This window comes from Doryrhamphus excisus, linkage group LG5 (genome assembly GCF_037039965.1).
Source record: "Doryrhamphus excisus strain RoL-2023G ecotype Guam linkage group LG5, RoL_Dexc_Guam_v1.1, whole genome shotgun sequence".
Taxonomy (NCBI): domain Eukaryota; kingdom Metazoa; phylum Chordata; class Actinopteri; order Syngnathiformes; family Syngnathidae; genus Doryrhamphus; species Doryrhamphus excisus.
In genome coordinates, this window is record NC_136361.1 from 9,176,891 (window position 1) to 9,194,867 (window position 17,977).

Consider the following 17,977-nt stretch of genomic DNA (forward strand, 5'->3'; position numbering starts at 1 on the left):
GTTTCACCTATCGTCACGAAACTTGGTGGAGACGTCTATCGTGACAGGACGGACCAAAAAGTCTCAAGAACCCATATTGGAAAACGAACAGGAAGTCGGCCATTTTGGATGGCGGCGGCCTTTTTCGTGCCAGAAGTTGGGGTCGTATCTCGACGAACTCCTCCTAGGGGGTTTGACCAAATGAGTCCGTTGTTGCATCAACGGACACTAGACGGATGGCCCACGTTAAATTGCGAAGGATTTTGGGATATTCCATACGATGTGGGCGTGGCACGCCCCCAAATTTTGCCCATTTTCATATGTCCGGGCCTTGCACGCTGAGCGTAACTGTAGACGTGAATAACTTGGCTCCACGTGGTCAGATCTTCATCATACTTGGTACATGTGATCATGGCCCCGCCCCGAAGGTCCCCGTAGGTCACTTCCTGATTTCGTCGCAGCGCCACCTATTGGCGACAGGCTAAAGGCGTGTCATCTACATGAGGCCTTTTCTGCCAGGAGATTCATCAGATGAACATCGGGGTCACAAGGTCACTGCCTGACAGCCTGGTGAAGCCTGTTGATGGACCATGATGCAGGAAAAGCGCACGTGGTGGGCGTGGCCTGGCGGCGAATGCTCAGGCCTCGCCATTTACATAGAAAAGGTCATCATTCGCCCGCAAAAGGTCGCATGGGCTTGAAAACTCATAGGGGGGGTCAGAATCCAGGCCTGAGCGGCCTGGTGTGGCCCCCATATGAAACCAAGCCAAATTGACTCACTAGCGCCACCTAGAAGTTTTAAAATAATTATCCCTCGCCTCCCGTTGCACGTATCGGCATGATTTTCGGAGGAGACATCACTCGTGACAGGACGCACAAAAAAGTCTCAATAACCCATGTTCTAAAACCAACAGGAAGTCGGCCATTTTAGGTGGCGGCGGCCATTTGGGGGCGGATGTATGGGTCGTATCTTGATGAACTCCTCCTAGGGGGTTTGACCGAATGAGTCCGTTGTTGCATCAACGGACACTAGACGGATGGCCCACGTTAAATTGCGAAGGATTTTGGGCCGCTCCATAGGATGTGGGCGTGGCACGCCACCAAACTTTGACCATTTCATATCTGGCCCTGCCTGGTGTCTGGCCTTGCCTTGAAGCAATGTACATCAAAGTCAATACACAGTTTGACTGACAGACTGATGATGTCAGTTGATGGACTATGATGTGTGTAAAGCACATGTGGGGGGCGTGGCCACGGCGAATGGTCAGCCTTCGCCATTGACCATCAAAAGGTCATCATTTGCCTGCAGAAGGTCACAGGCTGCTGAAATCTTAAACGTGAGGCCTTAATCCAGGCCTGAGCGCCCTGGTGGTGCTCCCATGTGACACCAATCTAAATTGACACACTAGCGCCACCTAGAAGTTTCAATTCATTATCCCTCGCCACCCGTTACACGTATCACTATGATTTTCGGTGGAGACGTCTATCATGACAGGACGCACCTAATGCTCCAGAAGCCATGTTCTAAACACAGCGCCACCAACTGGTGGAAATGTATATCTGCCGTAACTTCCTGATTCATGGTCAGATTGTCTTGAAATTTTTTTTGGTGTGTTGGGTCAATCTCTGGTCTGTTATACTGTGTGTACATAGACTCTATAGCGCCACCAACTGGTGGAAATGTATATAGCCGTAACTTCCTTCCACATGGTCGGATCAAGCCCAAATTTTTTCTGGTGGTTTGGGGTACCCTCTGGTCTATGACTGTGTGTGTACATAGACTGTATAGCGCCACCAACTGGTGGAAATGTATATAGCCGTAACTTCCTTCCACATGGTCGGATCAGGCCCAAATTTTTTCTGGTGGTCTGGGGTACCCTCTGGTCTATGACTGTGTGTGTACATCGACTGTATAGCGCCACCAACTGGTGGAAATGTATATAGCCGTAACTTCCTTCCACATGGTCGGATCAGGCCCAAATTTTTTCTGGTGGTCTGGGGTACCCTCTGGTCTATGACTGTGTGTGTACATACGCTATAGCGCCACCAACTGGTGGAAATGTATATCTGCCGTAACTTCCTTACGCACGGTCGGATCGGCCCCTAATTTTTTCTGTTGGTTCGGGGTACCCTCCGGTCCGTTACCGTGTGGGCCAACCACTCTATAGCGCCACCCACAGGCGGAAACGTATATCCGCCGCAAGGACCTACCGCGTGGTCCGATCGTCGTGAATTTTTTTATGGCGGTTCGCGGTGTCGGACGGGACGTGACCGCGCACCCGCCTCGCCGCCCCCTCCTGGCGGAAAATTGCAAGTGCCGTGACTCCCTTACCGCTTATCCGCTCGCCGCGGTTTTTCGTACGGCGCGTCCGCGCGCCCGTCCGGTCGCGCGCGCGACCCCGACCCGCGCGTACCCCCGACCCGCGCGTACCCCCGAGCGCGTCGGGGTGCTCGAGCCCGCTCATCACTGCTTGCAGTTTTAATTATTTTTATATTTTTTGCCTTTCATTTAAAATATAAATTTGAGTACATATTTAAATAATGTAATCACATAAGTAATATGATTTATTATATATTCAATATTAATTTTGAAGCTTTAGACAGGAAAAAGAACAATAATTCTAACTGGTCATTTCAACCATTTAGAACAGGGGTCTCAAACTCAATTTACTTGGGGGGGGCCACTGGAGCTCGGGTCTGGGTGAGACTGGGCTGCATCAGGTTTTCCAAAAAAAAAAAAAAACGCATTTATTAAAAACAAAAAAATTTAATAAACTTTGCTTTGGTTCCAATTTTCTACAAGAAAAGCTCTGATAAAACATTCCACTGTTTTTTTTCTACACAAAATAAGATGAAAAACAAATAAACAAATCAAGAATAAAGAAAATCAATCAGTAATAAATAAATATAATAATAATAATAAAAGGGCAAATAATAAAAACTTAAGAAACCACATATAGTTGGTGGGTAGACAAATGATTTTTTTCAGATTAAAATGAACAAAGCATTATTAGAGCCCTGTAGACATGACAAAACACGACTATAGTCACATTTATACTCTTTTTATTTACAACATATTGCGCAACTGCAGGGTCTTGAGACACATGCTAACTTGCAAACTAGAGAGCTAGCGACCTAAACGGTAGCCTCCAAGTTATTTCCTTTAAATAAATAGCCAAAAACTTACCACTTCCACGCGGATAGGGAGGATAACTATTAACAGTTATTTAACCTTTAACATGAACATGAATCAAACGTAATAATTTTTTCTGGGTACATGATACCATACAGCATCCATATCAAACTTGCGCAGGCCGCACTAACATTAAACTTTCATATCAAGGCGGGGGCCTCAAACTAGTGTCCTGCGGGCCGCGTGTTTGAGACCCCTGATTTAGAAGCAATGTGGATGATGTTTTTCAAACATGTTAAGTTTTATCCAGTATAATATTTTATTTATCTTTCATCATTTATATCCTAAATATTTAATTTGGTACATTTAATGAAATAAAAAGCACCACTCACCCATCCATCAGGTTCATTTTCATTTTGTTGTTTTTATTAGAAACATTTACAATACATCTCGTATCTTGGAAAAATAACAAAGAACCAGAACTAACATGGAGCAGATACAATAATAATTAATAATAATAATAAAAATGTCATCCAAAAATGTAATTCACCCAAAAAACATGTGCTATAAGAAATAAACCTGCAATATCACATGCCTCGTTGGGCATGGCACACTGTAACAGATTTTTTTTCCTTTTTTTGTCTTTTTTTTTTTATTTGTGTTCGCATCCATCAAAAGTTGATGGTCAGCCACAGAGCGCCGTGCAGGCAACCCTCTTTCACCGTTCACAGAGAAACCAGAAACTAACACCAGCCGTTGGCGCTGGCCCGTAAACTAATGCACTACCACCACTATTAAACCGGCATGAAACACACCTACTGTGCTGCAAATATTGGAAACGCTACCAAAAGACAAACTGTCAGACTGGATCGGCCTCTTCGGAGGAAGATCGCAGGTTTTCGACCGGGGGACGGGGCGCCACTTGAGTACCTTGAGTCCCGCGTGCGGCAAAAGAGAATGCGATGTTGAATGTCAAGTTTTCAAAGTACCGGAAGTTCAAGTGCATTTGCTGTGAGGCCATAGCATTTTGACGCGGGGACTGAGGTGGCGTCCTCGCCTGGCGTCAAAAACTTGTCAACTTTTGACCTCCGAAGAGACTCCCGACTATGAAAATCTACAGAGGAGGAGCGACGAAGGGAGAAACCCTTTGCGATGCTCGTCCCGCCTAAGTGACCGTACGACATACATGCAAACTAGTACAGTAATGATCCTGGTGTGTGTGTGTGTGTGTGTGTGTGCGTGTGTGTATGATGCGTTTGCGTGTATGATGCGTTTGCGTGTATGATGCGTTTGCGCGTATGATGCGTGTGCGTGCATGATGCGTGTGCGTGCATGATGTGCGAGCATCTACTTACATAGATCTACCACGCTTTCACTTCACCTCACCAGCAAAAAGCCGCCGAGGCGTTTGATCCAAGTTCAAGCAGGACCACCTAACCAACTAAACAGGCCTCCATCAAGCTGCTCTGTCACTGTCAATCAAAAACTGGAGTAGTAGATGTCCAAAATGAAAAGTGTACACTGCAGTCCTAGCGTGTTGTGTTAACGTTTGAGTTCCAAGAAGCCAGTTTGTCTCCCAGAGGAAATGTAACATAACATGTGTCAGTCAGTACCATGGGGTTCCTTGAAGGCATATATGTGTGTATGGGCAAGGGGGTGCAGGGTTACAGATGATATCATCGAGGCACAAGATCGATGCTCTGCGACTAAAATATCTGCAAATTCTAAAAAATAGTCTATTCTGTCGTCGACGTGAGTGAAGTTAACAACTGTCATAAATAAAACTTCTCCATTTAAGTAGAAACTGACTTCCCCCCGTTTAGAAATATATTAACTTCTTGTCATTTTTAATTAAAAAACAAAAGGTCTTTTAAATATGTTGCTTCATTTGTTTCCATAAATAACATCCAGATACTGACTTTTTCCCCCTCTGTGTTCTACCAAATAAAAACCAATGTTAGCAAAATAGATTAGAGAAACTGTAATATGTTTTTTTTTAAAAGTCATTTTAAGTTACTTTGTATAAATGTATGTGGAAGAACTCAAATATAGTCTGAACTTGTCACAAATTCTTTCCCCTCCCCCCAGAAAACAAAAACTTAAAGCTTGTAATAAAAAAAGGAGTGCATTATGTCGTGGTTTTTTTTTTTCTCTTTATACATTCAAATGCGTTACTTGCTTGACGTGAGATTTTGTAAAAGTTGGTTACAATTGCTTAAGTGCATCCATTGAGAATAAGGATTTCCTATCACTCCTTCAAAGGGAACCTACATATTAAATGCATAAACTTTCATATAGAGAAAAAACATCAACAGTTTCTACTTTTACTAGAACAGAAAGCGTAATACAATATCGGAATGAATAATACTAAGAAGAAATTAACGACTCCAGCGTCGCCGCGAGTCAGTGCACCCTTTAGCCCCGAGTATTTCATACCGGGCGAGCTGCACAAATGAAACTTAACACCTACAAGTATATTCTTATTTCGTGTATCGATTAAACTACGCTGCAGATATACGGGTTTTCTTTTACCAAACCCGCGTTTGCCTGTAGGGGGTGCTAAAGCTTTTTTCATGAGTCCATTATGCGGATAAATCGTAGCTATGATATCTTACTAACATGCAGGCAAAACCCTTCCAAAAGATGGCGGCGCTCCGAAAAAGACAGCGCTAAGTCGTCGTCGTCCGCGGCTGAGGGTTCCGTTCAGTTTTCGTGGGCGTGGCACCTTGCTAGCGGCTAGCACGGCACGCCTCCCAAACTGAAACCTGATATGCTTTTGTTTCACAGACTTGCTTTTGCAAAATAAATGAAAACTAGAGTGAAGCTGTGTTTCAAATCCAATACTTCCATCAGTATACTGCATACTGTGTACTTAACTTGACGGTGTATATTCCAAATTGATGATCACATTTGCTCTTCTCTCTTCTCTTTGGGACACCCGCTTTTTTGCTATAATTAAAACTAAATACTTGTGTGTAGATGTGTTATTACTGCCCTTTGACTATGACAGCTATTTAGCATTTTACCGTATTTTACAGACTATAAGTCATAAAAATGTTTTTCAATGTTAATTCATACAGACTGATGTGAACATTACCCTCGACAGCCACAAGAGGGTGCTGTAGGCTTGGGGAGGGGTCATTGATGTGGAATGAGATCGGGAGCTAGGTGAACTTGCTCGGCGCTAACTTGGACTCGCTTATGTTCATTTTGCCTATTCCTTCTCCCAGGTGTGTTCTTAATTCTATTGTATAAATGAGATCGGGAGCTTGGTGAATTTGCTTCTAGCTAAAACTCACTGAATTGTTATGTTCATGTTGCCTATTCAGCCTCCCACGTATCCTTTAAGCTATTGCGCACCTAAATACGTGTTAATGTGTTAGGTTAAATTGCTTAGCTTGCCTTTGCAGATTTCATGTCTGAAATTTGTGAGATACATTTTTGAAATAAATGGGACAAATGGGATTTTAAACAAATGGGATTTTTTGACTGGCTGGCGACTTATAGCCTGGAAAATCCGGTATCTGCTTGTTCCTCTCTCCTTTTTTAATGACGACATCCACTTGATGGAGCATTTTCACCACCATTTGGAACACCCACTTTGCAATAATTCCCGCTCACATGTAGGTATGGTAATCCCGCCCCTTGAGTTATACGATTGAGGGTGCTAAGTGTCCAGCGGTGCACATTTCAGTGCGCTCAACACTCAGCAAAGTGTGAATTGAAACACAGCATCAGTCTCCTCCTCATTTGGTCTTTGGCTACTCGGCACCTCTGACCTTTCAGGCGTACCACGGCCTGAAAACGGGCAAACGCCATAAGAAACGCACCCCACGAATGACATCCCTCGCCCTGTGTGCTCCGCTTAATATTCAACATAACGTCACGCAGAAAAAACCCTGAAGAGCACAGCAGCCATCTTATAATATCACGTTCCGTACACAAAGAGCCGTGGCTTGATATGAAACGCTAATATGCTAGTAATCAAAGTCTGGATAGAATATTTTCAACAATGGACTCATTTGTTTATTGCTTCTTATCCTACCGTACATAGAAAGTCATGTATTTATTTAGGGGTTATTACATACAATTAATCGGAATTTGTATTTATTTAGATTGGATTTATACAGTAAAGGCTTCATAAAGTATATTGTTATTACAGTTTATAGTCAGATTTTTTTTCATTGATATATTTGGATGAAATACTAAGTTAATTCCTTTAAATAATATTTGTTACACGTATGGATCTAATATCTAATATACTATGAAGAGTCAAAAGAAGGATGGGTGGCGTATAATAAAAGATTTTACTCTCCCTAAAACTTTTGTGGTAATAATGCAAAGCGGAAGCAGGCCTCGCGTATTTACAAAGCACGCCCTCTGTCGTGGTGAAACAACTGGAACGGCCGATAAAAATGATAGGCAATCCTTATGTGCATGTCTCGTCAAATCCTAGCAAATATTTCACCATCACTGGTCTGTTTGGTATGAATGAAATGTTTGGTAAATAAGGTGCTTGAACGTCGTGTTTGCGATTTCCTTGGCGCCCGCCGACAAGCCAAGGTTCGGTGACATTCCTTTACTCAAAAACACTCGTCGTTTCAGGGGGTGGTGCCATCCAAAGCCAAAATGTCAGTGTCATGGCAGAATGAATAAATATTAAGGCAGAAAACAACAATAAAAAATACTAAGAATTCATTGGACGTGTTGTGCAATTTCTCCATAAAATGAGAACTATGCTCTTTCTTTATAGAACGTAAGGTACTTTTATTTTGGAAGAATGGTGCTCTGTTTGTATCCAAAGGGTGTGTTCACATCTGTTGTTTGGTTCGGCTAAAAGGAGCTCTGGTACCTTTGGTGTGTGAAGGCTGTCATCCCGAACCGGCCGTGTACCGTCACAGCGTTCGAACTAGCGCTACTACCGCGCTACTACCGCGCATGTGGTTAGGAATCTTTCACAGGCGTGCAATCTTTACACCCCATAATGCCACATTAGTGCATTTTGTTATTTAGTGTTCAAACTGTTCAAACTTTATCCAGCGAGGGCCACATAGTGAAAAATGACATTTTTCCCATTTTTTTAAAAATTCATTAATTCATTCATTTTATACCGCTTATCTTCACGAGGGTCGCTGGAGCCTATCCCAGCTGTCTTGGGGCGAAAGACGGGGTCCACCCTGGACTGGTGGCCAGCCAATCACAGGGCACATATAGACAAACAACCATTCACACTCACATGCATACCTATGGGCAATTTGGAGTGGCTAATTAACCTAGCATGTTTTTGGAATGTGGGAGGAAACCGGAGTACCCGGAGAAAACCCACGCATGCACGGGGAGAACATGCAAACTCCGCACAGAGATGCCCGAGGGTGGAATTGAACTCGGGTCTCCTAGCTGTGAGGCCTACGCAGTAACCACTCGACCGCCGTGCTAGAAAACACCAAATATGAAAGCGGCCCGAGTATCATTTGATTCTGGGGTATGCGGCCCTTCCTGGAAAAAGTTTGGACACCCGTGGTTTAGGTTATGATATGATGTGAAGACGTGGAAAATCATCTACTTCCACATTAGTCAGCTGCATAGACGAGTCAAATCCACAGCATCACGCTAACAGGAACATGCAAACAACACGTAGCTGAGCTCTCCTGCGGTTTGGTGGACTTGAGCTCCAACGTGAGCCGCACAGGACCGCCGCTAAAACCCAGGAAGGACAAATATGGAAGAGAAAAGGCGTCGGAAGCTCTTCAAAAGTGTATTTAAGCCAGCGGACGGAATTTTGGTTTGGGATAATAAGTCCTGGTGTAACGCCGGGGGTGTCCAAAGTGTGTTCCGGGGGCCGCTTTTGTCCAGCGGCTGGTTTCATCGTGAATGAGGTATATTATTAAATACAGTGGAACCAAAAAGTGAGGAAAATGTTCCCATCCAAGATCATGTAAAACCAAATAATCTGTTCCAGAAACCCAAGCTAGGAACAAAAATACATTTGATAGAAATAGTTATTGGCAGAAAAGTGTGAAATAAGAATTTTGGGTTATTTCGCACTTGCACTTTTTGGGCCCTCAACCGATATTTGACAAAAACACACGAAAAAAGCGAGACGTGAACATTTCTGATGAAAAGCGAATCATACGAAAACTGGGGTTGTTTTGTTTGTATAGTTTAGCATATACTGACTAAGCGTACAAAAGTGGCCCCCTTGAGTAGTTTGGACACCCCTGCTTTATATTCTTTACTATCTAGCCCACGTGGACCAAAATGTGCACCAAGAATCTTGACCAGAGCACCGAACCACAAGTGTGAACACAGCCTAAGAGGGGTGGGGGTGGGGGTGGAGCGGAGGGGGACGGACGGGGTCTCTTGAGAGTGTGGGTGTATACGTGTTCTCCAGTGTCACCGCTGGCCCCCACATAACAAGCCCCAACTTGCCGCCACCCTTTCTCCAGCCCCATGCCCAACGCCTCCCTCCCTTTTACCCAACAGCTTAAGCCCCTTCCCACCCTGCGTGCCCTCTTCTGAAATCCCCCGGGCTCGGGTCGTGCAGACGAAGGCGGTATGGGGAGGGGGGGAGCGGGGGTGTAATTCGATTCTGTTTAAATGGGGCGTTTCCTTTGCTTTCCTGTCAATCGCAATTGTCTGATTTTCATTCATTGGACGGGTGAGGGGCCGAGCGGTGGGTCTTCTATTGGCTGAGACCCCAGTATCCATAGTGAAGGGGCAGCTGCGGGACGGGCCCGTACAGTAGCCCGCCCACATCATGGAGGCGGGGTGGCGGGTAAGGACAAGTGGGAGGGGGGGCCTTGTGGAAACTTCGATCGGCGCTGCTGCTGCCACGTAAACCCTGTTAGAATTTCACAGTGTGGGTGAGTAAGGGGGGTGGGGTGGGGATGGGGGGGGGTAATATCACACTACACCTCATGTGATAGGGTGCCCACATGTTTTTCATCACGTATCGTAAGCGTGCACCTCACATTTGAGTCAAAGCAGGCGTACGTGTTGTCATATTAAGGAGTGGACTTCAATTCACAGTGGGGCGTTAAAATACCCCCACCCCCGTTTGCCCCCGACGGTCCGCACCTGGACCAGCATATTTGCCTAATTATCAAAAAGAGGTTGTCGTCGCTATCGAGCGGAGACAATATGAGGGCCTTCTCTAAGCCAATCATCGCACTGGAAGCAGCAGTAGAGGAGCTGGGGAGGGATGGGCGGCGGGGGGGGGGGTCTGTTACAAAGAAAGGAGAGAAAGGTGGCCAGACGAGACCTCCACGGTGGGGTCAAAGCCACAGCGGGGACATGATGCACCTGCCACTGTGCAGCTCGGCTCATTACCGACCTGAGATCTCAGCCTGAGAACACACGCCATTTTTAGTATTATTATTATTATTATTATTATTATTATAAAGCATATTCCAGCTTGTTGTCATTTTAGTGGCGGACAAATGACCACGTGTGGTTTAAGGTGACTCGGAAACAAGCACCGTGGAGGGGAGGGCTTGGTACATAAAGGAGGCGGCGGCCAACTGGACGGATTCCAAGGCTTTGGGGCCTCACAAATGAAATCGGCTCTTTAAGCTACGAGGAACGAGCGTCTTTTCAGCAAATTACCGTGAGCGATGTGTAATCAATGAAATTCACTCATTTCAAGCGGTGCCGTGAACAACGCCACCGATGAAATCTCACCAATTATGACCAATAAATGATATGATGTTTGGTCGCTTGGACGCCAAAAACAACGATGACCCGAGGGTCGTCTTGCAAGGCTTCCACTAAACCAGCCACCTTTTCTCTTTGCCTAGTTCAATCTATTGTCACAGCTTCATAAAAGATTGCTTTACCATCAAATTTGAAGGCTTGATTGACAGGTTTTCTAACTGCGATGATTGTATGATGCGGTTGAATATGAATTGAATATTTTCCCTCCACAATCATCCGCTTCCTTCCATTTAAACCCACTTCATGGCAAAATAAAAGCGTGAGAATCAAATGTTCACATTACGTCTGCCTGCGCCGCCATTCATGAAGGAAAAACCTGAAAAGGTACTATACTTCTCTTATAAACAAAACTTTTAGAAAATATATATGCATATATATGTATATAAAAGAAAAACTGAAAAATATTTCTTCCACTTTTTAGCAAAGCAAGCAGTGCCTTCTAAAATATCTGCTTGATTGTTTGAAAATTTTCTGAAAAAAACAAACGTGTATCATCCTAATATTAGTAATAATAATTACTATCATAAGAGCAAATGATTACCCGATAAAGGACAAAATAAAGGATCAAAAGGGATGTGGTTTCCTAGGAGAATATTCGGATGGCCTGCGTGACCTGGGTGTGGCACACGGGGCACTCGGGGTGGTTGAGCTCACAGATCCGGATGGCGCACTCCATGCAGAAGAGGTTATGGCCGCAGGGCACCAGGGCGGCCGTCACTTTGCTCTCGAAACATGTCATGCAGTCCCGCACGGCGGCCGGCGGCGAGTCCGGCACGGGGAGGCGCCCGGGGAAGCCGCCGCCATCGCCGGCCGACGTGGGCTCGCTGTGAGCGCGGCGAGCCTGGGCGTGAGGCGAGCCGGACACGGGCCCGATGCCGGTGACCGAGGAGTTAGTGGTGCCGCCGCACGGCTCAGGCAGGCCCGGCGAGAGTCTGGTCAGGGGCAACGGGAGGCCTCCGAAGCTCTTGGAGCGCTGCTGGGCGTAGAAGGCCATCTGCTTGGGGTAATCGGGGTCGCCCCAGCTCTGGGTGCCCTCCGATCCGAAAAAGGAGCACGGCTTCTCGCCAGAGCTGGAGAAGTTGCCCTTGTTGTAGACGCCGCCTCCCTCGCCGCCGCCGACCATGGCGTCTGAGAAGTTCTGGCGGTAGCTGCTGGTGAGAGGTTTGCGCTGCCCCCCCTGGAGGCCCCACACCTGCTGGAGACGGCTCTCCAGACCGCTGCTGCTGCCCGCCGGGCTGGTTCCGCCGTTGGGGCCCAGGCAGTCGTTCTCGTTGTTGTGGTCGTGAAGGCCGCCTGTCCGGAAAGCGATGTGCGCTTCTATCTCCTCCCGGGCTCTCTCGGCGTTGCTCGGCGACCCTGTGATCTCAAAAACCGGGTCGCGGTCCCGGCTGGGCGTGACGATGTACGTGCAGGTCTGCTGCTGGATGCGTTTAATTGTGGATCCTTTGGGCCCGACCACCAGCCCCACCACCCGGTATGGAACCCTCACTTGGATGGTGGTCTGGCCCGGGAGCGGCGTGGGCGGGGAGCCACTGAAGGACACCCCCAGCTTGTTGCGGGACGCCCTCAGCATGGAGAAGTGCTCGGCAGCCGAGATGATCTCTCGACGAGCGAGGGCCACGTCTTCCTTGCGGCCGGTGATCAGAAACACCGGTTCCTCTCCTCTGACTGGAGTCTTGATGTAGGTGTTGGTCTTGGCCCGCAGAGCTTTGATCTTGCAACCTGCAGACACACCAACATGCACTTTTAAAGCAGAAGCTCTCGTTGCAGCCAAACCCCCACTGAGGTCCAAGCCCAGTTATCAGTTATTTTCATCATTTTTACAGGAAACAAAGAAACGTGGACTTTTAGAGACCTCATTTCACATTGTTGTGATGGTTGAGATCTCCAGCAAAAGAAACAGAGTTTATTCAAGAGCTTCCAAATTAAGACGTCCAGACCGCGGCCTCGTGTTGTGGGAGGAGCATCCCCAGATCTATTTGCAGCATCACGCTCATCCTGTGACCTCTCCTCGAACTTGCAACAGGCCACATCGGCCCTCCTTTTTGGGGCCGACTGTTGCTCCATTTTTTTTTTTTACGGCAAATGACAAGACTGTACGGGGCGACACGGCATGATGATGGATGAGAGGGTTTTCACCTCTGTGAATCCGTGAGGTGAACGGATGTGCTCGTGTAGCATCCATGCGGAATATATCGACTCAGCCGGCCATTGAGAAAGTGAGCCAGCGCCCTTGTTAAGTCCCGCACGATTATTGACCAGTCTGCTGGGCCTTTCTTGCCTCGGGCAAATCTTAAAGAGACCTGTGCTCCTCTACGGCTCCAGCAAGGATCACCCAATAAACAGGATGCTACGTTAACGCAATCTTATTTGGTTCCCGAGACAGGAAGTGTTTCTCCGGGGAGAAATCACACCCGTACCCGGAACCTGCAAACAGCCCTTGTCGTTATTTAATGAAGCTAATAGACACCCTTGTGTCGCAGAGGATGGCGGCGCAACAAACTCCTACACGTCGCCTTTTAATCAGCGCAAACCAACGTCCCAATTAGGCAATCATGTGTGAGCCCAACCGGGCAAAGATTAATCAAACACAACAAGAATTTACAGTCGCAGGAGGTGCTTCCTTTGCAACAACAAACAACGACCGCTGACGCCGTAACTGGTCAATGCTTGTATGTTGGCGGCCCGGAAAAGTACTCCACGCTTGTGGTATTTGTTTTTCATTTGCGCTTGTTGAAGTTTGCAAATAAAGACGACACAAAACACTGCAATGTCACTCACAACCTACGACTTCACCATGTGCACCATTCAAAACCCGGGCACTATTCTCGTCATATCACCTCATGAGCCCTGTATGTTTTTTTGGACATAACGTACATTAGGGTGCATCAAATTTGAATGGGAAATTTTAAATTTGGCTGGTATTCCATTTTTTTTACATAAAAATGTCATAAACACATAAAAATGTCTTTTGCAAAGTTTTGAGGAAATCCATTGAGATTTAGGGGTGCCACCTCACACATAAACTGTTGTAAAATTTCGGAAAATGTGCAATTTCTAATGTGCAATTGCCAAAAAGTTGACCTGGAAATGTTGAGTACAATGAACTTGTATACAGCATCATTTTCTATAGGGTCATCAAAGGGGGCCCAGACCAAAGACCAGAGGGCAGCATCTTAGGAGAGCTGGTGGGTTGTGCTGCACAGTGCCTCAAATAATAAATGGACAAGTGTATATCACATTATGTAGGACTACAGTACTACTCTCAATAAATATGAGGCATCAGTAATACTGTCTACTCTATATTACTGTTGTTGATGTTATGCTTGCTCAGCTATTAGCTAACTGTCATTAGCAAACTGTAGCTAGCTAATGTTAGCTACAGTAGAGACAATGAGCACTAAATACCTATAAATATGACTACAAATCATTCAAATTACAAAGACAAAACCACAAATTTGCTAGTAATACGCAATAGGAATATAAATACCAACAAAAACATAAAGATCACCTCAGAGTTCTCCATGGCGACCATTGAACTGTTCACCACTTTATTCCACAAAAACAGATGTATGGTGGCACCCCTAAATAATCATGGATTGGAAAAATATTTTCTATGTGTTGTTTCTACATATATTGGAACACTTTTAGTACCCAGCCATATCAAAATTCCATAATTGTGTTTTTTCATGCACCCTAACATACCGTTAACGTATGGTTATGACCACTTAGCCAAAACTGAAAAGTTTTGTGTCTTATTTGTTAAAATTACAAATACAGAAATGACGTGCCTTCATGCTTGTATTTTTTTTACATTTTATATTAATACATACTTCTGTTTTGTGGTTGGATGTTTTTTTTTTTACATAAAGTACAAACATGAGATGATATGTAGTTTTCTACACTGGTCACTAGGTGTCAGTAATGTTACATTGATGACACAATAGCCACCAAAGGAAGTTCCGTCCACAACAGGAAGAAATAAAACAACAAGGATCTCTCTCAATGTTATCACAAGTCTATATTATGTCTTATTTTCTATTACTATGGTTACTATGTAGGTAATATGAGTGAAAAGATGAATATGGGGGTCCAAAACACAATACACTGCAAAGTGCATGCCAGGCCGCAAGGTGGGGCAAAATTAGCATGCACGCTAAATAGCTGAACACGCTTCTTTGTGGTGTCTATAGAATTGTTAAAAGTAATGCATGCAAAAAAAAACAAGTGTTCCACTGTTGCCTGGTCGTGTGTACACATACATGTTCACACAGACATACATGTTCAGTGTTTACATGGACATATCAAGGCTTTTATTTTCAAACGTTTGGATTTTCAAGCTCCAAAATTGGGTTTCATGCAGCATATGTTTATGTCTCTGTGTCTTTGGACCTCCTCTTACAATTCAGGGGCTACTTTTGCTGCACAAATAAAATCTATACCAGCATAGCACCTGAGCAGGAAAGTATCACTAAAAAGATGTGATGTTCTGTAAATTAACTTTATCTGCTGGTTTCTCTTTCCACCCCCCCCCCCCACCCACCTTCACAAACACACACACACACACCTCCCAATCTGCTTCCTTCCTCGCCTCACTGGAGTGTGTGCAGGCTCATAGGCGTGACTCCCATTCAAGCTTTTAGACGGCGTCCGTCGTGTTTGCGCCGCTAGCAGCGAGCGGGAAAGGCTGAAGTTCTACTGAAGCAACACGGCTTTAAAGCAAACCTTCAACTTGACTCCAGGAGACAAAACGCCTGCACCGGAGCTTTGCAGACCGTCGACACAAATTCCAGCATTCCACCTGCTCCTTCCATGTCTAGCTGAGTCACCCTGGAAGAGCATCCCATGTGTACCACTAGCTACATGCGCCTCGCCCCGCCACTTTCACACCTTTGTTTGACAGCTGCTGTCATTTAACTTCAACGGCAGCTTCCAAAAGCACCATGTCGGACTAAAGCAGGAACATGTTATGTGACAGGAATGTAACTTTTCCAATAAAAAGTGTGTGGGGGTAGGGGGAGGGGAGGCCCACACTGGCTGGGCGGCTCTCTCTATTGTCCAAATGTGTCAGTGGGCCACGGGTGCGCCACGGGTGCGCCACATAAACAAGCAGCCCCGTATCTTTCTTTGGGGAGGCACCCAACACCCAAAACATCAGCCCTGCCGGATCCCTACGCTCAGGGCCCAACCATTCACAGTGGAAGCCAACCCTCCTTTTCCCCCCTAGTCCCCCCTCCCACACACACACACAACCCACCCCACCCCTGCTCACAACAGCACGTTGCCTTTTGAACAGTCTGGCGCGTCTCAGACGACAAAGGAAGCAAGTGGTCCAGTGACATTGATGGCGTGGATGTGGAATCATTCACTCGGGAGGGGCGGGCCAAGGTAAAGGAGGGGGCGCAGGAGGGGTCATCTCGCTTAAAAACGCCCGAGATGCTAAAATAATCCAAATAAACAATAAAGATGATGATGCACGCCGAACTTGCAACAGTGAGGCAGGAAAAGTGGGAGGCTGATGTCTAATGGAAAGAAGTGGGCGGGTGGGGGGGGACACAAAAAACACACACACACACACACACACCACTCCCTTTTCTTTGTCAAATAACACCAGGTAACATTTCGGGGACGGGGGGACGGTGGACGAAAAGCAGCACGTAGATGCACGCCGGTAAAGTTTACCTTGCCTGCCCACTATCTCGGCCACATGTTCGGAGCTCGGCACCGGGACGCATTCAGTGATGTTGCAGCCGCGTCCTTTGGGCTCACTCTCGTACAGGGCGCACAACTTGCTCTTCCCTTGCAGGATCGACGCGTCCCCCCCGCCGCCGCCGCCGTGGTGGTGCTGGTGGTGGTTGTTGTTGTTGTTGTTGCTCCGGTCCTGCACTCCTCCCGTCGTCGGGGCTCCTCCGCCGCCGCCGCCGCCGTCTTCGCCCTCGCCGAGCCCCAGCAGAGACAGCTGGCCCAGCGCGACCCGCAGGGCACGGGAGTCGTCCTCGTCGTCGTCGGGCGGCACCAGGAGAGCCTCGCCTCCGAAGCCGGAGCCGGCCAGATCCCCGCCGTAGCCCCCGTTTTTGTCCATGAGCCCTGCTAGAACCAGCAGGCTCGGCATGGCTAACAAAAGAGTGTGTGAGACAAAGACGAGGGGAAAGAGACTGGAGAAACAACCTCCTCTCTGCCTCCGCCGCCTCCTCCTTCCGACGCCCCCTCCTCTCTTTTTGCGCTAGTCCCTCCCATGGACCGCCCCCCTCCCGCTACCCTGGACCCCGCCGCACTTCCAGTACAGTAGACTCTCCGCGAGCTCCAAGCGGACGGGACGCACGGAGAAGGCCCGCGTCTGCACGCTCCATCGGGGGCCGGGCCTGGCGACGCTCCACCCCGTCTGGCTGCCGAGCCGCTCCCCTCCTCCTCAAAAAGAGCCTCACACCGAACCGAACCGAGGTGGAGTTTTTTTTTTATGGCGCCGCTCCGGGATCCGAGCGGAACCTCGTCCTGTATTAGAGGCGGAGGGGATGGGGGTCTCTTTTTTATTTTATGTAAGAACCCACGCAAGGATGTAAACACGGCGGAGGGAAGGGCGCACATGGCGCTGCTGGGAAAAGGATGATGTCAACTTTAGTCCTCCTCGATACGGATGGGAGGGGGGGGGGGGGGGTTAAATAATAATTGATTGGGATTTTTGATGATTATTTGGAGGGGTATCCGCCCACCTCATGGAAGCCACGCTTTGCGGCAGCGGGTCACCACGTTGTCGTCTCCGCATGAGGATGTTATGTATAGACGCTGTCTGGCTGGGGAGGAGAGGGGAGGGGAGGGGGGCGGTGTCTGTGAATATATATATTTATATCATATATATGAGGGGGAAGGGAGTTGGCAGACAGACGCTGCAGACCCTATGCAGGAGGGGGCGGGGGCACATGGAGCCATACATCCATCCATACATTGAGCCAGTCCCCCTTTCAAAATAAAAAAAGCGCTTTTGCAGCAGTAGTGGCGGCGGCGGTGGAGGCTGTGAACAAAGAAGACTCCCCAACAAGATGTCCTCGCCACGCCACGCCTGGTGGTGGCATGTCCGCACAAAAGACACAGAACTTGCTTTTCATCAACTTATTCTACAAACGAGCTTGCACTTTTACAGCATTATAATAATAA

The 17,977-nt window shown here is 47.0% G+C and overlaps 1 protein-coding gene across 1 annotated transcript; it reads right to left on the reverse strand.

The window, feature by feature from the left end:
• Positions 1-3,157: 3,157 nt before the first annotated feature.
• On the reverse strand, positions 3,158-17,186 carry mex3a (mex-3 RNA binding family member A). The gene is made up of 2 exons (XM_058053629.2): positions 16,508-17,186; positions 3,158-12,547 (listed from the first exon to the last, which is right to left on the reverse strand). Exons 1-2 carry the CDS (start codon positions 16,935-16,937, stop codon positions 11,409-11,411), a joined length of 1,569 nt encoding a protein of 522 aa, XP_057909612.2. The 5' UTR covers positions 16,938-17,186; the 3' UTR covers positions 3,158-11,408.
• Between the last annotated feature and the right edge of the window lie 791 nt (positions 17,187-17,977).

Excerpts from the sequence above, each read along its gene's own strand:
- mex3a (XM_058053629.2), bottom strand. The coding sequence starts at position 16,937 with ATGCCGAGCCTGCTGGTTCTAGCAGGGCTCATGGACAAAAACGGGGGC. Across the intron at positions 12,548-16,507 it reads CGAGATAGTGGGCAGGCAAG|GTTGCAAGATCAAAGCTCTG; the intron begins GTAAACTTTACC and ends GTGTGTCTGCAG.